The 19,267-nt window shown below is 39.7% G+C and overlaps 1 protein-coding gene across 1 annotated transcript in view; it reads right to left on the bottom strand.

Annotated features, from left to right (window-relative positions):
- Positions 1–5,288: 5,288 nt before the first annotated feature.
- Positions 5,289–19,267, bottom strand: part of nr3c2 (nuclear receptor subfamily 3, group C, member 2) — a 68,103-nt gene continuing 54,124 nt past the window's right edge. Inside the window, exons 5-8 of the mRNA XM_034857631.1 lie at positions 18,247–18,391; positions 14,244–14,374; positions 7,473–7,630; positions 5,289–6,692 (exon numbers count right to left, since the gene is read on the bottom strand). Coding sequence (XP_034713522.1) covers positions 6,537–6,692; positions 7,473–7,630; positions 14,244–14,374; positions 18,247–18,391 — 590 coding nt within the window. The 3' untranslated portion in view covers positions 5,289–6,536. The remainder of the gene's footprint in view (positions 6,693–7,472; positions 7,631–14,243; positions 14,375–18,246; positions 18,392–19,267) is intronic.

The following is a 19,267-nucleotide window of genomic DNA, read 5'->3' as shown; positions in this document are numbered from 1 at the left end:
ACCCCGGGGGCCCTACATCATCCTCTTCCCTCTGCCAGAATACTGCTGAATCATAGAGACATCCAGTGTTAGCCTCTCACTCTGCTTTGGACAGTCTGTCAGAGAGCGTGCCATGTTGCTCTATCTGCCCTCATTTTCCCTTTTTCTTCTACCTGTCTGTGTCTCAGGAGTAAAACTATGTCCCTCTCCAACTTTCCTTCCTCCTTTTTCCTTTTACCTCTTCTACTCTGCAGTCTTTTCTGGCAGTGTAATAAGAATCTGTTGATGAACTCAGTTTTTCTTCGTGCATTTATCTTTCCTTCTAAATTTGGGAAGACGACGCGATGAACAACAATGGTAATTTGGGTGGGTTCACCTGTGTGCTGCCTTAATTATCACTTGAAGTTGTGTTACCTGTGGTGTTCTGTGTCTGCATGCATTATGCATCAAAGTCTATCAGTATGGGATGTGATTTAGACTAGATGTAGGTGACTAAAAACCCAGATGGACATTTTCATTTCTCTGTTCCCAGGGTCCTGGCTGTGTGCCAGCTGTCCTCTGCCTCCGATGACGCAGTGTCCTTCAGCCTCAAAACATAGTCCAACACCATGACTCAGCTTAGATCAAAGCCTACAGCAGTTTACCTCTAACGATGAGCAAATGACACAACTAAGTGCCACAAATGTGTCTGAATTTCCCAAATGTGCACGGCTGGAAGTAACACTAACTTACTACATTCCTGTCCTCATCTGGTTCATTTAGAGGGCAAATCCTCTGACATATCATCATAATAGGACTTGATGCATTGTTGGGGCTGAGAACTGAGTGGAAATTTGTAGAAAAGTAAATTTCAAACATAAACGAGAGAATGTGAAGGGAAGAAAAAAAAAATACAGCTCAGAGAGTGGGCCACAGAAGCTGCCATGTGCGCGGGCGCAGCCGTGAAATCAGCCTGATCCAATAGATTCTGTTTATCTGGCACGACTACAAGTGGAAGCAATTGGAAATCTGGGGGAGATTTGGAGAAGGCTGTGGATTCGGAGAGAGAGAAAAAAAAAAAAAAAGAGCAAAAAAAGTAATACTGTCTGCTCTACAGTCTGGCAAAGCAGGCGTGTTTTCGGATCAGCCTTTAACAAGGTTAATGGTGATTTTTCTCCACAGGCACCGTTTTACAGCAAAAGCCTCATCCTTGCATGCTTTATCGCTGTCATTTTCTCTCTCTTCTCTTTCCATTTCTCTTTGGTCTCTTCATCTGCTCTCCCTTTGACTGCTGTACCTTCTGCTGCTCCATATCATTTTTGTTTTTCCACGCTGTGTTTTTTTTGGCTCATTATCCTCCCCAGCCACCAAATGCAGCTGTTTCGAATTTACCCACATCAAACAGCCCATTTTTTCAGGGCACGTTTCCCTTCCTTCTGTCTCATTGTACAATTTTTATCACACACACCTACAGACCATGCATACATATACACACACACACGCACATGGACAAATTACAGCACATCAAATGATGAATTGAACAGTTTTATTAGAATCTTGCAATAGTTTTGCAAACACAAGTATGGCAATATCTGCATCAAGATATACAGTAACTGGTTTTATTGGTTTATGGTGAAGGATGTCTATTGTATGTTTGCTGGATAGTTGCAGAGAAATATTGTACAAAGCATCTGAGTAAAAAGTCATTTTTGGAATTGGGAAAAAAAAGCATTTGTATATATTTTATATAGTAATAAGAAATGCACTGCCATGGCTGTGGAGATATGGCTTAGTCTCTCTACACATATTCATCACCGTGAACAGAAAATGGCAATGACGTGACTCCGCACACAGTGACGCGATAGATAGAAACAGCAGTTGAACACATTCTGAGTCATTCGTGCCTGAAAGGAGTTTGTTTAGAAGGAGACATGCTTTGAAGTTGACATTGCTCCCTTGAGTCGATGGAATTTTTTTTTTAATGAGATGATTAATGAACAATTTTTTTTTTTAAATTTCTTTAAAGGAATAGTTCAACATTTTGGCAAACACATTTTTTTAGCGCTCTTGCAGAGAAGTGTATTTGAATATTAATTTCACTCATGTTTTGGTATGGTGTGGAGCTACAGCTTGGAGCCGGTTAGCATAGCTTAGCATAAAGACTGGATACCGTAGGAAAGAGCTAGCCTGGATCCATAGAAATGTTACGCAATCTGCTTATAAATAAACCTGTGGGCTTTTTATTGTGTATAATAATCCTTATTTATTGTGTATTAATCATCTGCAGTTTGTAGTTGTATGTGACAACTGTCTGCAGGTTAGGCGGTATTATGCGTATTTTAAGAATGTCAAATTAATCAATCTATCTATCTATGTGCTGGACTATTTATTGGCCAAGAGCAGTGACTTTCATAAAACTCCATTGTTACACCTTTTCTACTGAGAGAAATGAGATGCATTTGAATTATTGAGTTTAAGAGGTGCTGGACTGTACATGGACTTTTTTTATACCTTTGGACAGGGCCAGGCTAGCTGTTTCCCCCTGCTTTCAGGCTTTTTGCTAAGCTTAGCAATGCTAACAGTCTCCTTGATGTAGCTTCGTAATTACCATACACACTTGAGAGTGACATAAATCTTCTCATTGGTACTTGGTTGCTTCTCAAAGCCACCAAGTATTTTCCCCAAAATGTTGAACTAGCCAAAGCCTTTGTTCCCGGAGTGCAGAAGGTTCAGACAAGAACTTGAGAACATTATTGATAACATTGTCGTAATCATCCGTGTATAGATTTGAACATTTTTATATGACCATTCTTAGGTACAAATTTGTTTCTGTTATGATTTAAACTTATTTTGGCTGTTAGTGAAATTTGTCCAGTTAACAATTGGAACTCGAAATGGGTCAAATTTGAATTGGCTAAACCTCAGGTCTAATCTCTACATCTACAATCTACATCTACATTACTTTTAGTTGTGTGTGTGTGTGTGTGCAGGAAGTTTATTTTAAAACTGAAAAGTCAAGAACTTTCTTTCACGTATCCCAGTTTCAATAGTTTGTGATTTCTGGATTTTATTGTGGTGCTCATCAACATTACCGCCATGGGTTAGGAAATCATTTCAACAGCAACAACTCAAAGGATCCATCACTTGATACATCTTGTTACAAAATAAGAAATACTTTTTGATTATTATTTTTTGTTTGAGCCACTTGAACAATGCAAAAAGTAAAAAAAGAAAAAATTATGCAAAATCAAATAATTGTACTTAATAAGTAGATAATAAATGTACTCTCTCTCTCTCTAACATTCAGGTAGTAAGTTCCATAAGTCTCTCAAAATGTATGATACATTCATTTCTCTATTTGGCCCTTTCTGGCACTGACCCTTACTGTAAATTCTTCTCTGTGATCCAACACACAGAACATAGCGAGTGGGAAACACATTTTTCCAATAATCCAACAAGATGGTTAAAGTAGAAATGTTTTATACTATACTCAACATAAGGACTCGCTGTATTATTTACAATATATACTGTAAAATTGTAAATCAGGTGAGATAAAAAGGCACAAGTTTCCCTTTTTTAAATACAATGTAAACGTCTCATCAAAAAGCATGCATTGACATTTCATTTTACAAAAAGGATATCATTTTTAGACAAAGTACTTAAATATTGTTTTCCAGCAAAATATAATTCTCTCAAAAATACTTTCCCATTCATCCTATGAACCTTTAGACATTTTTTTTATTCTTTAAAAAGGACAAAAAGGGGCAAAAATAAAGAAACAGAGAGAGATTAGCTTAAGTCCTTCACAACTTGAACACAATAATGCACAACAAAGACAGATTGTAAAATGAGGCCTTTCTGACATAACACAGCATTATAAATATTTAGTTTGGACCCTCCCTATCAATAAATTAAAATCATGTTTGTGGCAAGCATAAAAGAAATAGAGAAAATACAGTCGGTCTCTATTTTTGAATAAAGAGCTACCCTCCCTGGAGCCAGAATTAAAGGTCCCATTACATGGTGCTCTTTGGATGCTTTTATGTACCCCTTAGTGGTCCCCTAATACTGTATCTGAAGTCTCTTTCCCAAAATTAAGTTTCCAGAGCGGCCCATCTGAGCTTTCATTTTCTTAAAGGCAGAGCAGGATACCCCGGGCTCGGTTTACACCTATCACCATTTCTAGCCACTGGGGGACCCTAGGCAGGCTGGGTGAAATTTTCATGTCATGAGACATTTAAAAGAAAAAACATAAACCTCCACTTTTTCTGAACCCCCCTGAATAATTTGCGCACAGTCCCTAATGACAGCTGTGCTCATGCCACCTCCATCTCTTTGTACACCAATCTTTACACAACTACCGCCAACAGAAGAGACCTCGTAGTGTACCACACAGTCATCATTATGAGAACCGAGGACACAAATGCATTACACCAGCACCCGGCTGGGCTAATGATGTCATGTTGTCTAACTTTAGGCTGGGTGACCATGCAGAAAGTCTTTTCCTGCATCATCACAGTTGCTTATCAAAACAGACAATTCCTGCTAGCTGCACTAATGCCTCATTTCACATTGTATCTTCTCTGTGCAAATCTAAATGTGGAAATAGGATAGGGCTAATCCTATAACATAAAATGCATAATACCCACACTGAAAGAGCAGATCAACTATGCACATGCTTGCTTGCCAGAAAACACACACAAACACACACACACACACACACACACACACAAACACACAAAATGTAAATACACACTCACAGGGCACAAAAAAACAAAACAAATCACCAGACGCCCCCACTGTTTTCTCATCTAGCGGCTCTATCGCTTTTCAGTAGCATCATAGTAGTATTCCACAACTACCCAAAAACCAGTGGGGTGTGAGAAAAGTTAATGGTCCAGACGACTGGGCCTTCCATACCTAAAATAGTAGTACTTGGCCCAATGATTAGAGTAAGGAAATCAACTAAATTAGGAAATATGATAATACAGTACCAACAGTTCTTCATCAAGCATTCATCCACATGTACCTCAAAACATCTTCTGTACAACCGCTGAATAGAATTTGTTTTAAGAATTTGTTAATACCTATACACACCTGCCTGGTTTTTGATACATTAGCCGTTTGCTGTAAGCACTGCAGAGTAATGCTCCATTTTGGATTATATCAACTTTACAGAGTATGTGTTTAAACTGCATGTCCATATAAGTGTATTGTACAGTGTGGACTGTCTACGCGTTACTGTACATGTTATGCTTTGCCTGGCTTTGTAAAAATGAAGCACCTTAATGAAAAATGACTGGCTTGTCAAAAACTAAACCTTTGCAACACACTTTTATAAAACGCTTTTTATTATTTCTGGGAAGAGTAGATAAGTGTCGGTTCACAAAGGGCTGGTTTTGCTTCATTGTGAGTAAAAACAGACATTTGGACAGCTGCTCTGGAGATAACACAAAACACAATTACTATGGATGCACCTCAGTCAAATCCATTACCAGCGGACTCTACCGAAATTATTTCCGTAAATGCATGATGTTTTCCATCCTGTGACACTAGTGACCATTTTTGCACAAAGGTAAAATCGCTTATCAGTATTGTCTTAATTCTACACGACGTCTAAAATAACGACTTTATGACATGGGAGCTTCATGTGCAAGATTTCTTTACACAAGAGAAACATTTTTTTAATTTGACAGCCTTAGCTTTGGACGTTTGCATATTAGTTTTGATTGTTTTACTACATAATTGAATTTAAAAAACTCAGTATGTGAATGTTTATGATGGCTGTTATGACTGATTGATTCAAAATTGGACTTTTTAGATTTAATGTAACTATTTAACTTATGATGATGCTGGTATAGCCCTTGGATTATATTCAAATAGACCTTTCACCTTACAGTCTAGAATGTCTGCCTCCTCATAATATCCTTTGCCCTGTAGTCTTGCAGTATGCTGCTACACTGCAAAGCGAAATCTAAGTATTAGCATATCTTTTTAAAATCTCATAGTGCTATTATGTGTCAAAGACTGCATAAGCCACATTACATATTTGCAAAGACTTGCTCTCTAGATTTGTAAGGGAATCTGATTTTAGTGCATGTGGAGTGCATCTGTGCATTCGTGTGAAGGCATGTGGACAGCATGTGTATCAATTTCCCACTACTGTGTGCGTGTGCGAACGCAGTGACTGTATCTAGCGCATCCTAAGAACTGTATGGCTTTATCTCCATAGAAAATAGTGTTATCGTCTTTGGGGCAAGGGGGGCACGGGGTGGGGTACTTCAGGATGCTTTGTCACATTTATCTCAAGTCCTTCTCAGCGTGTCACGCTCGGCTCCATGAACTATTCGCAGCTCTGACCACCCTCGCGGTGACTGCGGGGTCAAATCAGTTCTCCCCTTATAAATTCTGTCACCGCGTCACTTGACTTTTCCCATCTAAGGCGAGGACGCTGGCATACTGGGCGACCGGGTGCGAGCCAACTCGTCTGGCCTTATTTTCGCACATCTTCTCATCTTGAACTTCTTCCTCCTCTCTTCCAGTTATTTATGCCTCTTCTGTCCCGACTGCTAAGTGAGTCACTTCTTGTGGAAGAAGATTGTGTGAGTGAGGCCTGACTCCACCTTTGGTATCTGGTCACTGATGATCTCCACCAACATTTCTGGGAACTCCACCTTCAGGGCCTGGGACTCACGAAAGGTGTAGAAACAGAAGTCCAACAGGTTCCCCACCAGCTGGACAACACAGACACACAGTTTGATGAGAAAAAAACCATAGTAGTAGTTTTTTGTAATTTGTATAGGATGTTAAAACTCATATGTGAACTTTTTCTATAAATGTGAGAATTGAAGTACATTACTGTATATTCATATGAGTTTCATATTTGCATGTGTTTACATTTGGGTTTGGCACTGACCCCTTTACAATTCTTTTCAGCTCGCTTGGGGGCACCACTGATTTTTTTCTAGACAGCCCTCTTCTAGGGTCATATCTTCAGCACTAGCCCCGATTACTCAGTGTCCAATAATCTCCGTGACCCCTCGCTTGCTGACTCTCAATTAATAGGGCTTTGCCTACACTGTTGTTATGCCACATACCGGTTGATCCATGCAAAAGAAAGAAAAAAGAATAGTGATTTAGCACATTTACTACAGTGCCCATTGAGTACTCTGCTCCAATAAACTGTGAGCTGGCATTGATCCCCTTCTGTTCCATTCACCAATACAGGCTGGTCACTGCCTTTTCCAAAACTACCTCCCCCGTAGGGAGAGATTGGGATGAAATAATCCTTATACCAAGTCCCAGCACCATTGAACCGCTAAGTAAATGCATTATCCTAATCCACTATGATGCCATTTTACTCAAAACACATCCAGGGATATTAGAAGCCCCAAAGTGCCACTGGACCCCACGCTTCGTGTGTGAAGACATGGCTTACCGATAGGCTGCCAAGGGAAGCCTGTGCTGTCCTGTAGGCCCTTGGCATAGGAGGCAGACAGGGCAAGGGTACTTACATCATGCATGGCGTCCAGTAGCTTGGTGAGCTGGAAGAAGCGCTGCCAGGTTTGGCCAGAGTTGTTGGTTGCTTTTCCCACTGAACGCCGGAGCTCCTTAATGTAATTAACCCTCATCTCCTCGAATGCCGCCTGGTTCTTCAGACCCTCTTTGGGAACTGGGGAACAAAACCAATTCTTCTGTCATCAACTGGATTTATTGAGTGGACAACAATCTGGGTTTAAGTGTTATGATCCAATATTGACTCAAAAAACAACTGATATGAGGTTTGTGTGGATACCGGGCAGTTTGTTAGTCTATACCGGTAGATTTACATTTTCGAAAAACCTTTACCGATGGATCTGGAAGACTATAATCATTCACAATAGACATTTAGTTGGATGTAGAGTTGGGCAGTATGACCACTTTGAGATGGTCTCAACCATCAAAAGTGTTGCTGTTTACACAGAGGTAGTTATCACTTTAATATCTCTGGTTGTAAAAAGCCATTGCGAGCAATGTTATAAATTAATGTAATAAACCTAACGTAAATAAACCTAAAGGACAAATAATAGTAAATAAATTATGTAAAAACTGTAAAAAAAAAAAAAAAAAAAAAAGAAGAAGTCTGGGCTCATGATTTTAATAAGACTACCTGATTTATTGAAAAAAAAAATAAAAGAGTTACTTTTCGGTATCCAACCACTAATTCTTAGGTGTCAAAGTTAGTTTTTACTGATTAATTACTGAAAGCTCACTCTTATGGTTTACCTTTCTCTACTTCCAAGTTTCTCTGACTTAGCTTTCCTACCATACAGAAATTAGTCTGTATAAGTCACAAAATGTAAGGTAGAAATTGCACATTAAACAGCATTTGCAGTTAATTGGCTAAGCCACATGCAGACGTCAGTGTGTTCCTTACATGTTGAAATGTTCAACTGTCTAAAGGGTAATTAGAGGTTCAGTGAATTACGCTCCAACTCCCACACCATGGCCTTTTTTCTGACAATTTTCCTGAGTTGACAATCTGAGTTTATTTAGCAAGTCATTACAACCACTTTCACCATTTCAAGAAGTAATTTGTTTTCATGTGTAGCGACTGATTCATGGAAGCCAACTGAGCTACTGGAAGGCATTGATTAAAAGTTATCTTAGCAACAGTGACAGCAAAAGAAAAATCAATACAGATAAGATTTGAACATTTGTTTCTTTTACTTCTTATAAACTGTCTGGCTATCTGTTAATCCATTGGCATGTGTTACAGTGATGATTCCACATTCAAAAAAGTCAAATGGGGTCAAATGCAAGCCGTCACAGTTTCATATAGAGGTGAAAATATTGTTTCCCTTCTCCGCTGAAAGGTCACCGACAGATGATTCGACTCATCGACTTTCAGGCGGCAGCCCTAGGAGCTTAATGATTTTGTCAACCAAACCTCATGCATCAAGCTGTTTGTTCAATAACCAGAACTGTTAAATAACTGCAACCTCCATTCCCATCATTATGATTTGGATGGTGGCAACAATGCACTTTAAATAAAAAAGGAGTGAAGAATGAGATACAGACACTGCACCAAGGGGATGTATCAAAATGTCTACAATGTCTTCCTCTATCACTTACTTGTTCTCCCTCACTGTGCAGTAGAACAAAGTCACAGATGTGGAAGTCTGCCAAATCACTAAAAGACATTCAGCTGCTGGCTACCAGAATAAGAAACACCTCGCCTCTAAAAGAGCACACCTCAAATCAGTCTGAGGGAACGCCTTGTTGTCCTTCAGCCAAGACTAAGATATGACGATATACAGTATACCACGAGGTACAATTCTACCAAAGCAGCTATGCCTTTAATGCCACTGTGTTAGGCCATGTAAGGCAATGCTGCAAATCAATGAGTGGGAATGCTTTATGGTAACATGATTTTTGCATAGAGTTGCTGAAGTACTGTACCTCGATTTGTAAGATATTTAATTGTCTATTAGACAAAAGCAGGCATTCCGTTCAAGTTATTTACCCATCAACAGCTTCTAATTCAATTCCCAGAAACATAACTCTATCACAATATAACATTAACTACACCATGGCTGAAGAATGTATACATATCTCCCACTCCAACTTAATAAGTGTTAATAATTAGCCAGGTAAAATGGATACAGATTCAGATACAGATACAAAACGTAATACTTTTTTTTTTGTGGTTTAGGGCTGCAAATTCTGATAATTTTCATTATTTGATCCGTTGATTATTTTTTCGATTACTTGTTTAGTCTATAAAATGTTGTGTTGTCCCACCAACGGCCACATATTCAGTATACAATCGCATGATATAAATATAATTGAGAAACAAAAGCTAAAAATTACTTCAAGGATTAATTTGATAATAGTTGCCAGTTCATTTTCTGTTGATAGATGGTATCTCATCCTGCAGTGAGGTTCACCTCTCTGACAAATAGCTATTAGTCATTCATGTTTCATCAGTGAAGAAAGCCCAAAGAAGCTCTGAATCCCATGTCAAAAGCTATAGTAAAGAAAAATAATGGTCGAATAGACGGTGGTTTTAATGTCTCGTACATTTTTATAGTGTTTTTAAAAACTTACAAAAATATATTGTTCAGCAGAATGTGAAATTCGGACCCATAATGGTTTGAATGGCTTTCCTTTAAAAACTAAATCATGTGCTTCTTGAGTACGTTTGCCACTAGCAAAAAGCAGCAACTGACAGGACCTGTTGTGATTCCTGCAGATTGAATAGCCATAAGCAAAAGCCTGCTTCATGTCAGTTATTATTGAATCTTTTTGAGAACAGATCATTGTAGGTCAATAAATCTAAGAGTGTGTGTTTGTCTAGCTTCATCACGTCTGCTCTATCTGTCTCTTTCTATGTTGTTCTCTTCACTGTACTTTGATGCACAATCACCTTCAAGCATGTCATATGAGGCAGAGGAAAGCAGATATGAAAACAAATTGGACCCGGGCGCAAAGACTGGGATTTCTGCACTTTATTTCATGTCTGACATGGTGAGAATGTGCTAAATCCCAGGGCCGCCCAGACCCAGAGACCTTTTGTTTCCCCCCCACTGACCCACATACGCCTTGATTAGAAACCGACCTGGCGTTGCCATGAACGGCCCCAAAATAGGACATTTATATAGCCTCCATTGCTTTAAAATGGATGCTCACTGCAGGTGTAGAGCCTTTTCAACTAGGTTATATTTCGTGCAGCTGCATTATTGTACCAAAAGCCCAGGAAAGCTCTCTTTCTAAATGCACATACCACAAAGAGGCAAACATAACTCACGTAGCTAGGAGATGCCCTTAGCATGTGTGTCGTTGAAGGACATGCAGCTTCCTGCTCTAGGTTGCTGGAACATACCAAACTGACAGAGATTTAAGATATATAACTTTCATTAGGTCATTTCTACAACTAGCCCTGAGCATGACTACTGTAACAATTAAAGAAAGCATTGTCTATCAGGAAATTTGAATCTAAACATCACCCAAGAAAAGTAATGACTGGATAGACTGAAAACAAATGATTGAATGATTTAAAATGAACAGGCTTTTGAAATGGAACTGAGGCTATAGGAGAACAATCGAAAAATGGAGATAATCTAGCAATATTATCTACTCGTGTGTAGGTGAGGAGTGTAACTGGCTTGTGCAGGCCAACGCTCCTGTACCCAATCCAAACAGGGTCATGAGATGCCACAGGCTCAATGAAACCTTAGCCAAAGTCAGAAAGGAATAACAGCCCTTCTCTCTTTTCTCTCTCTCTTTCTCTGTCTCTCTCTTTCTCTCTCTGCTGTAATGCAACATTTTTCAAATCAGCCTAAAGGCATACACACACACACTCAGAGACTCCATAGTACTTGCTCAGCTGACAAGTTCTGACAACTCCTCTGTAAACATTTCTGCCGCTTCTCCTTCCACAAGGCCAGCGCATTACCTCTGAATGGATGTAACGAAGAGAGCTTCCTGAAGTACTACAAAAAAGAAGAAATGCTTTTGCTGAAATGCTTATCAAGCCTCTATAGAGTACAGGAATTAATCTGCTGCACATTAAAAAACAAAGCACTCAATGAATATTTTCTTCCCCTTCTCTCTTTATATGTTAGGGCTATATTTTGAATAAATTAAGTAACTGGAGCAGATTGAAGCACCTTGAATTCACTGGTTCAGTTCTGTATACCAGCTTCTTTTATCCGTACCCTCTCCTTCAAAATACCATCTCTGGGTTTGAAGGAAGTAAAGAAAAATAGCAGGTCTTGGAGCATTGCCTGGCACTTGACTGGCCTTTATTAAGTACAGCAGGACTCTCTGGAAAACCTCCAGAGGACCAGTGAGGAGAAGAGAGGGAGGCCGCAGCAACAGAAGGACCAGCTCTGCCAACCCCCTTTGTATTTTCTTTCTTTTCTCCCCATAGCTATGCACCTGTCTCTTTCTCACCAACACATGCTCTTACTGTCAACATTAGTCTAATTTCACTCTTTAAATCTCCCTTTTCCCTCTTAGTTTCTCTTCTCCTCTGTAGTCTTTCTCTTCTCCTCTGTAGTCTTTCTCTTCCTCCTCTCTCCCAACAGCCAATAGCTGAAGTCCGGCTGGAGCTCTCCTGCTTCCAGATGACTCAACAACACTGAGTTTTTTTGTCTGGAGAATGCATTCCATCTCCAACTCTTCCATATGTCCCTGTACTATAAAGTCAAACCAACCTTATGCTATATTATTGTACCAACCTTATTGTATGTTTAATAATCTACTGACAGACATACTTTCTACTCTACATACAGTATGTGCTACTGTAAGTACAACCCACCAATCATTGAAAACATTAACTTGTATTACTTATGGATAGTGGATTGAAATTGGATCTACATGACTAGTTCAAAGCCACTGACATACTTGCTACAATGTCTGAGCAGCTTCGACCATCAATTGTTTGTAATGGTAATGATACAGAACTATTAACTCATTCTACTGTATGCACAAATTATTACTCATTCTGGATAATGGTGTCAGTTAATAGGGCAAAATGTAAATGTCAAATTGAAGAACCTGTGATGCTAAAATGAAGTTAATTTGACCAAGGTTGCGTTTTTGCCCATCTGAATCCAGCATTCAAACACCCCTTTCAGAGGCCTCTAACTGCCAATGAATATTTCCACTGATTGTAAATGGTGCTAAAGTTCAAAGAGTTTGAAGTTTGGCCAGCATGCAGACTCTTCAAAAAGCCGAAAAACTCACCACTATTCTTACTCAACTCTCCCTCCCATCCTCATCTGCCTCTCTCTCTAAATATTGATTGACACAAACAAATCACACACCGATAAGGGTTCCCACGTAGACATGCATGAATGCTAGACTGCAGCATGTCTCCTGTGTCCCAGTGTGGTTCTAAGCTTTGTGATGATCTTTTTATTAGTTGCAAGCGGGTGTGGTCGGTGTAGTTGTTACACAGCTGCCATCAAGGAATATTTAATTGTTCCTCTTGAAATGACAGCAGCAGCTCACACGGTGTTGAGGTGGTGGAAAAACCAGTGCTTTCAGTTTCCAACTGAGCAACCTGGTCCAACACGTCCTCTCTGTGAAGCTGCAGTGCCTGTGGGCGCAGTTTGGCTGAGAGTGGCAACACAGTGGGACCTTCCTCTAGTGAGTGATAGACATATTCTGTTTCTCCATGGGCAATTCAGAAAGTTAAAAAATATAATACAGAGTAGCCTTCACTCAGAAATCACTGCTCCCTTTTTTTGTTAGCATATAGTTGTCGCTACACAAACTTGGTGTATGCAACACCAAGTCTATTTTCCACACTTGTTATGCATTGTATGGATTACCAAGAATGATAATCTAACAGACTTTAAAAAGACAAAATCATGGGTGCCGGGAAGGCCGGTACGGACGATCACTGCCAAAACGGTCTCAAACGTGTGTGGTGGATGGAACAGAACAGAACAGAATACACCTTTTCAATGCATTTCCCAGACAAACACATACTGTATCTCCTGTTCACAATAAACCGCAGATTATCAGTGGATTTAAAACATGAGCAGAATGTTGATTCTGATGAATTCTGCTTCCGACTGCACCAGTATAAAGGTTGAATCAGGGTGCAGCGTAAATCGCAGAGCACACTAGTTTGAGTCCCACATTTACATGATGAGTATCACAGCAGACTATCCATTTTTGGGCAACATGTTCTCACAAGAAGTTGGTACTTTCAACTAGAAAACGCTCCCGGCCATGGAGCAAGATTAATCCAGAAATAATTTTAAGACGACCTGGCAGTCTCAAAAACGTTGAATAATCCCACATGAACTCTGTTGGGATGACTTTGAATGCAGCATCTGAAGAAATCCGATGCATCCACCTCTCAAAGACGGGAGTTGCTTAAAAAATGATATTTGCATGGTCGGCCCTAACTGGGACAGTGCACTTCAGTCATTGCAATGAAATGTGGCAGCTGTAATCGGGCACAAGGGTGGTCTAGAGTGGTATTGAACAGCGATCTCTATTAGTAGTGGCCAGTGCCAGGACGTTCAAGTTTTTCACATTTACATTGTTAGTGTTATTGTTCGTAATTTAGTCAGTTTTAATTATGGATACACTAAAAGATGAAGCCATTCTTGTTTGGAATTGATGTTGACTACATACTACTTTTTTAAATAAGTTATTTTCAAATTACATTTCATGATGCCATAAGTAATTTGTGCTTGCAGGGAGAGAAAAAAGCAGTGTAAGCAGGTGGGTATATAATGAATAAGTAAGTGCTCTTGCAGTGCCTGTAGCTTACTGCTTACCTGTGCTGAGAAGCAGAAGGACCTTCATGGAGAGGAACTCGTCGTAGGTTAGCTGCAGTCGTAGAAACTCCAGGCTCACTTGCCTCATGCCCAGACACAGGTCGTACATGGCTGACTGCTGCATGCGATCCCTGGAGAAAGAGAGGAAGGAGAAACATTTCAAGCTTCACAAAAAGTAGTATTTCTTTCAGAACTCCTGTTTAAGTATTGGTTACAATCCATCCTCCGTACTCACTCATCTATTCATTTATTTACCCACTCATTCTGATTTTATGTCATTTTTATTTGTAACTTACTCATTCACTTCCTTACTCCATTTCTAATGGAGTCCAGTAAAACAATATTTCCACACAGTGCAGAGGAGGATTCTGCTAGTCTGGGCCAAGAGCAGAATACCAAATCCCCCCAGATTGCAGTGCAGTATCACAGCACAAATGCGCCACTTTTCTAAGGATTTGGCAGCCTACGTAACACCCCATATCTAACCCTAGTCACCCTGAACACACTTAAGGATGTTTAACTTACAACATATGTCTGGTGAAATGAAATGACATGAATATATGTCAAGCACAGAGATTTTCATGTTTACTAAACAGATTTATGTGAATACATGTGTCGAAATTACATCATTAAGTGTGCATTGCAATCAAGCATGCTTGACACGCATAACATTTTCTCACTCCCCTTCTCTTTCTCACAGACATTTTATCAGCGAGATCATCTCGGTAACGTCATATAGTTCACAAAAACAGGAAAGGGACATTAGTAGGGGTAAAGCATGAGCCAATCAAAAATGTGCTCTGCAGATGCCTCAGATTCAGGGGCTTTAGATTCCACTTCTCCTTAATATATGTCACCATCACAATGAGACTACGGTAATTAAACGCAAGTGGTGTAGCTTGACTGAATAGAGTTTGGGGCTTTACCCACAATACAGTGGAGCCACATCATTAGACAGGCAGGGAAGGTGGAGACTTCACTCTGATAACAACTAGACTAAACATTTTGTAGAAGAGACCAAAAACAGCCGATTGGAAATGAGTGCATAATGATCAGACAGATTCTACAGTATTTACTGTGGTACAGCTGTCTGTCGGCCTGACTAAATAACTGTGACGTCTGGGAGAGACGCAGTCCTGTTTCCCTGCCGAGCAGCACTGTGTATGCGGGCAGTTTCGCAAAGTGCAGCATAACATCATTTGATACAACTTTGGGCTGGAGTTTCTAAAGTCTCACCACGTTCTCTTCCTCCCTCTCTCTCTTTCTCTATCTCGCACTCTCTTCCTGAAATCAATTTAGCTGAATCACTGCCCAAAATGAGCTGCTGGTTTTGGGTCAGAAAGAAAAAAAACTGGCAGAAATCTCTCCTTCCCACCTTCTCCCTTTCTTTTTCCCGTCTGTCTACATCTCTCCATCTCTGTCTTGCTCTCACTCGGTTTCTCTCTCGGTCTTAAACTCACTCTCTGTCTCTGTTTCTATGGTAAAAGATTCAGGAAGGAGTTCAGAACTGAGGAAAAAAAGGAAAGATTCACTTTTGGCTGGAAGAAGCCAACTCAATATTATTGTCAGAAATGTCTACCTGAAATCACAATGAGTCATTGTCTTCAGTAAAATATCATCTCTAAATATATATTTTTTTAATGTTTTCATATTTTTTAATATTGAAAGATGAAAAGCTTTTTCAGAGATACATCAGAACTGCTTTTTAGCCTTCAAGCCTCTGAGTGGGTGGGCCAACGTGTGTGTTTGATTGAAAGCTGAGCTGGCAGGGGAACAGTGACACAATGTAATTCATCTAGCGCTGGTAACGGCAGTTCACAAGCCAAGGACAATGTTTTGTTAGCGGTATTGACAAAACGACCAGACCGAATAGCATCTAAACTGACTGACACTGACTGACATTTACATTTAAAGGTAAACGTTAAGCTCTTCATTGTGCTACAAATGACTAGTTAATTAGCTATGTAGCTTGCAAACTGACATTAGAAGTGTACTTTCCACCGCTGGTTGCTGTCTATGTCGTCAGCCAGTAATAGGGCAACTACATACTGCTGTCTGTGACTGTACATGTTTAAACTATAGACTAAAATGAAAGGATTTGTTTGGCTGTAAAAGAGAAATGCTCTATATTCACACAAAAAAACTCAACAATGGTAAAGGCACAAACAGGGCGTGCTGTCTTTAAACTAAATAATAAAAACATTATTTGCTATTTATCTTTTCTGTAAACTGTCTGTGGCCAGTAGAACTTACTGTCAATGGTTTAGGAGCATAACTTATACTATATGTTGCTTTTCATGAATCATTTCTAGCTTTATACACAGGAGATACATTGTTCCTGTCCAACATGTACATTAACTGAATCATGGGTGAGTGCCCAGAACCTTTAGGCAAATAGCTTTGTTTTCTGTTTTCACATCAAAGACTAAATGACACAGATTGCGCAGGCTTGCTCTGTCTTTAGTCTAAAATGCACATCTGTCTTTGCAGTATTTACGCTCAATCAGTGACAGATTCCATTCTACTAGCTAAGTGAGTAGACAGTCTATTCAATAAATGCCTTAATGCCCTGGGTCAATAAGCACTAAGTAGCTATGGAAACAAGTATGAACTGCCCAACCTCTAAAGAGTGGAATCAGCAAAGCTTTGGACTAATGTCCTCATTTTTTGACAGAATTAAAAATGAACAAAACAACATACTGTACGTTTACAACAAGCAAGCAACACACCTCGACCTGATAACAGGCCCAAAAAGACACAATGGAGATGGCAGTGACATCCAGGCCACCACCATCTCCAACCGGGCTACATCTCATCACCTCTGCCAAGCTGAGTACCAGGCTCATCATGCTTCACATATAGCATCAGCAACATACTGTACAGCAAAAAAAACTTAATTTAATTTCTCTGTAAAACGTACATATTAATTTGTCATATACATGCATGTGTAACAATATTGTCCTCTGCTAGAACATATTCCCAACTAAACTCCCAGAAATGATGCAAACCATCAAGTCTCTATCACAAAATAAGATTTTCTACAAAAGCTGCTGTCATGTCACAGAAGGAAACACGTCGTTCTTAATAAACTGTGATCCACTTGGCACTAAATTGATTAGTGGATCAAGGGATCTCTGGTGTGGCAATCTAATGCTTTACCAACTGTACTAAGCTCACTGTGATACAACACAGGCTCACGGAGCCTGAAGCTGTGTTGCACAATGGCATTTGCGCTGCTGTTTATTTATTTGTTTATTTGGGACAAACTGACCCACTGACATTGACTTACACAAGCTATTAGTTGGAGCTTTCAAACCTGCCCCTGACTGAACCCACTCCTCTTCAGCGGGTGCCTACAGAGGCTGCTATTCTCATTTTTGATTAATTCTATTACATTCAATTCATCAGCGGTCATGCACCACAGCTTCAATGAGAAAAGGCCCACGTTGCTCCCCTGTTCAAACATATTAACACAGTACAAGTGGACCATTGACTGCCCTGGCTAGGCTTTGATCGCCTGTGCTTGACGCAATTAAGAAACCAGCAAAACGTACAGAAGTACTTCCCCGCGAAGTCCCAGAAATAAAGTGCAAAATTATGAACCTTGCTTTAAGTACACCACCACTTCCTAAAAACCTCATTACCGCAAAAAAAAACATTTTTGCCTTTGGATAGCTTTGAACTGTATCTACTAAGTATATACTCTGAAAAACTAATAATTCTTTCTCACATCTCTAATAGACACGTTTGTGTTTTGGGAATCAGACGACATCAAATGTATTTTATATTATATATGTTCTATTTTGGTGCTTGGTACTTTAAAACAGGTGAAATGGAACTGATGTGACCTCGTCTTTTACATTTTGAAAATAAGATCATATACATTATGCATGACAAAAAAATATTTAATATCTGGGTCACTGCTAAATGTCCGGACTGGCACACTTGAATAACATCAGCGTGGTGTGTGCGGTATACTGCAGATTCGGAAGTGAAGACCTACTCGTCAAAGATGAGGTCAGGGGCAAAGTAGAGCATCTGTCCATTGGTGTGTTTGTAGGAGCGCCAGCTGAGGCAAAAGGAGGACAGACACATCCATGAGTACTGGATCAGGGTGATTTGGTCCTCAATGGGCAGGCTCCGAAAACCTAACACACAAAAACAAGACACATAGCAGAAACAGATGAAGCTGTTGAAAAGAAAGCACTTGGTTTAAATGTAGCTGACAAAATGTAGCATTTGTACTTAGTTTTTGAACTGGCTGTGTGTACCTGTTTTCACATGTATTGGGTAAAGTGTGTCTTCGCTACAGTTTGCTTTTCTGTGGCAATATTTGTTTAGGCATGATAACCACTAAGTATTCACCCATTCTTGTTTTATGCAAATCCTACAAGGCCTCCAGTTATTGGCTTCTTGTCTATAGAACTCCAAAAATAGAGTTGAATCGGAAGCTTGCCAACCTCTCAATCAAACTCTGGCAAGAAACTCTTCCTCATTCAAAACATAGGCCAACTGAGGACACGTAAACAACTTATCAAAGCTTAGGGACTATCTTAGTCAATATGCAAGTCAATTTGCAAAATACAATAATTAGTAAAACGTATATTTGTAGAAAAGGTATGTCAAATCCCTGGCTTGACTGTGTGTATTCAGTACAGGGCTGGCTGAAAATGAAAATATGTACTTAATAGAGTTTGATGTCTTTAATGTTCAAAGTTCAGGCTACTTTAGAGATATCTAGACATCGGAAAAGTATGTGCTAATAATGTAGCTCCCATTGATGAGAATATATTGCTGGTACTGACAATTTTGTTCCATGTTCCCCTGTGTGTTAGACCTGGTACATCCAAATGTTAGCTGAATGCAGGCAGTGGCATATCTGAAAGTCGAAGGTACTCATTTTGACCCTTCTGTCTGGCTCCCCTTCTATTTATATGTCCGGATATGGCAAGCAGACACCGTAGAGGTATCAAATATTTGCAATACAGCAAATTAAACAGCCTCAAAGAGCTACCTGTGAGACA

The sequence above is a fragment of the Etheostoma cragini genome, chromosome 2 (genome assembly GCF_013103735.1).
Source record: "Etheostoma cragini isolate CJK2018 chromosome 2, CSU_Ecrag_1.0, whole genome shotgun sequence".
Lineage (NCBI taxonomy): Eukaryota > Metazoa > Chordata > Actinopteri > Perciformes > Percidae > Etheostoma > Etheostoma cragini.
Note: the sequence above shows the minus strand (reverse complement) of the source record. Positions and strands in the feature narration are given on the sequence as shown.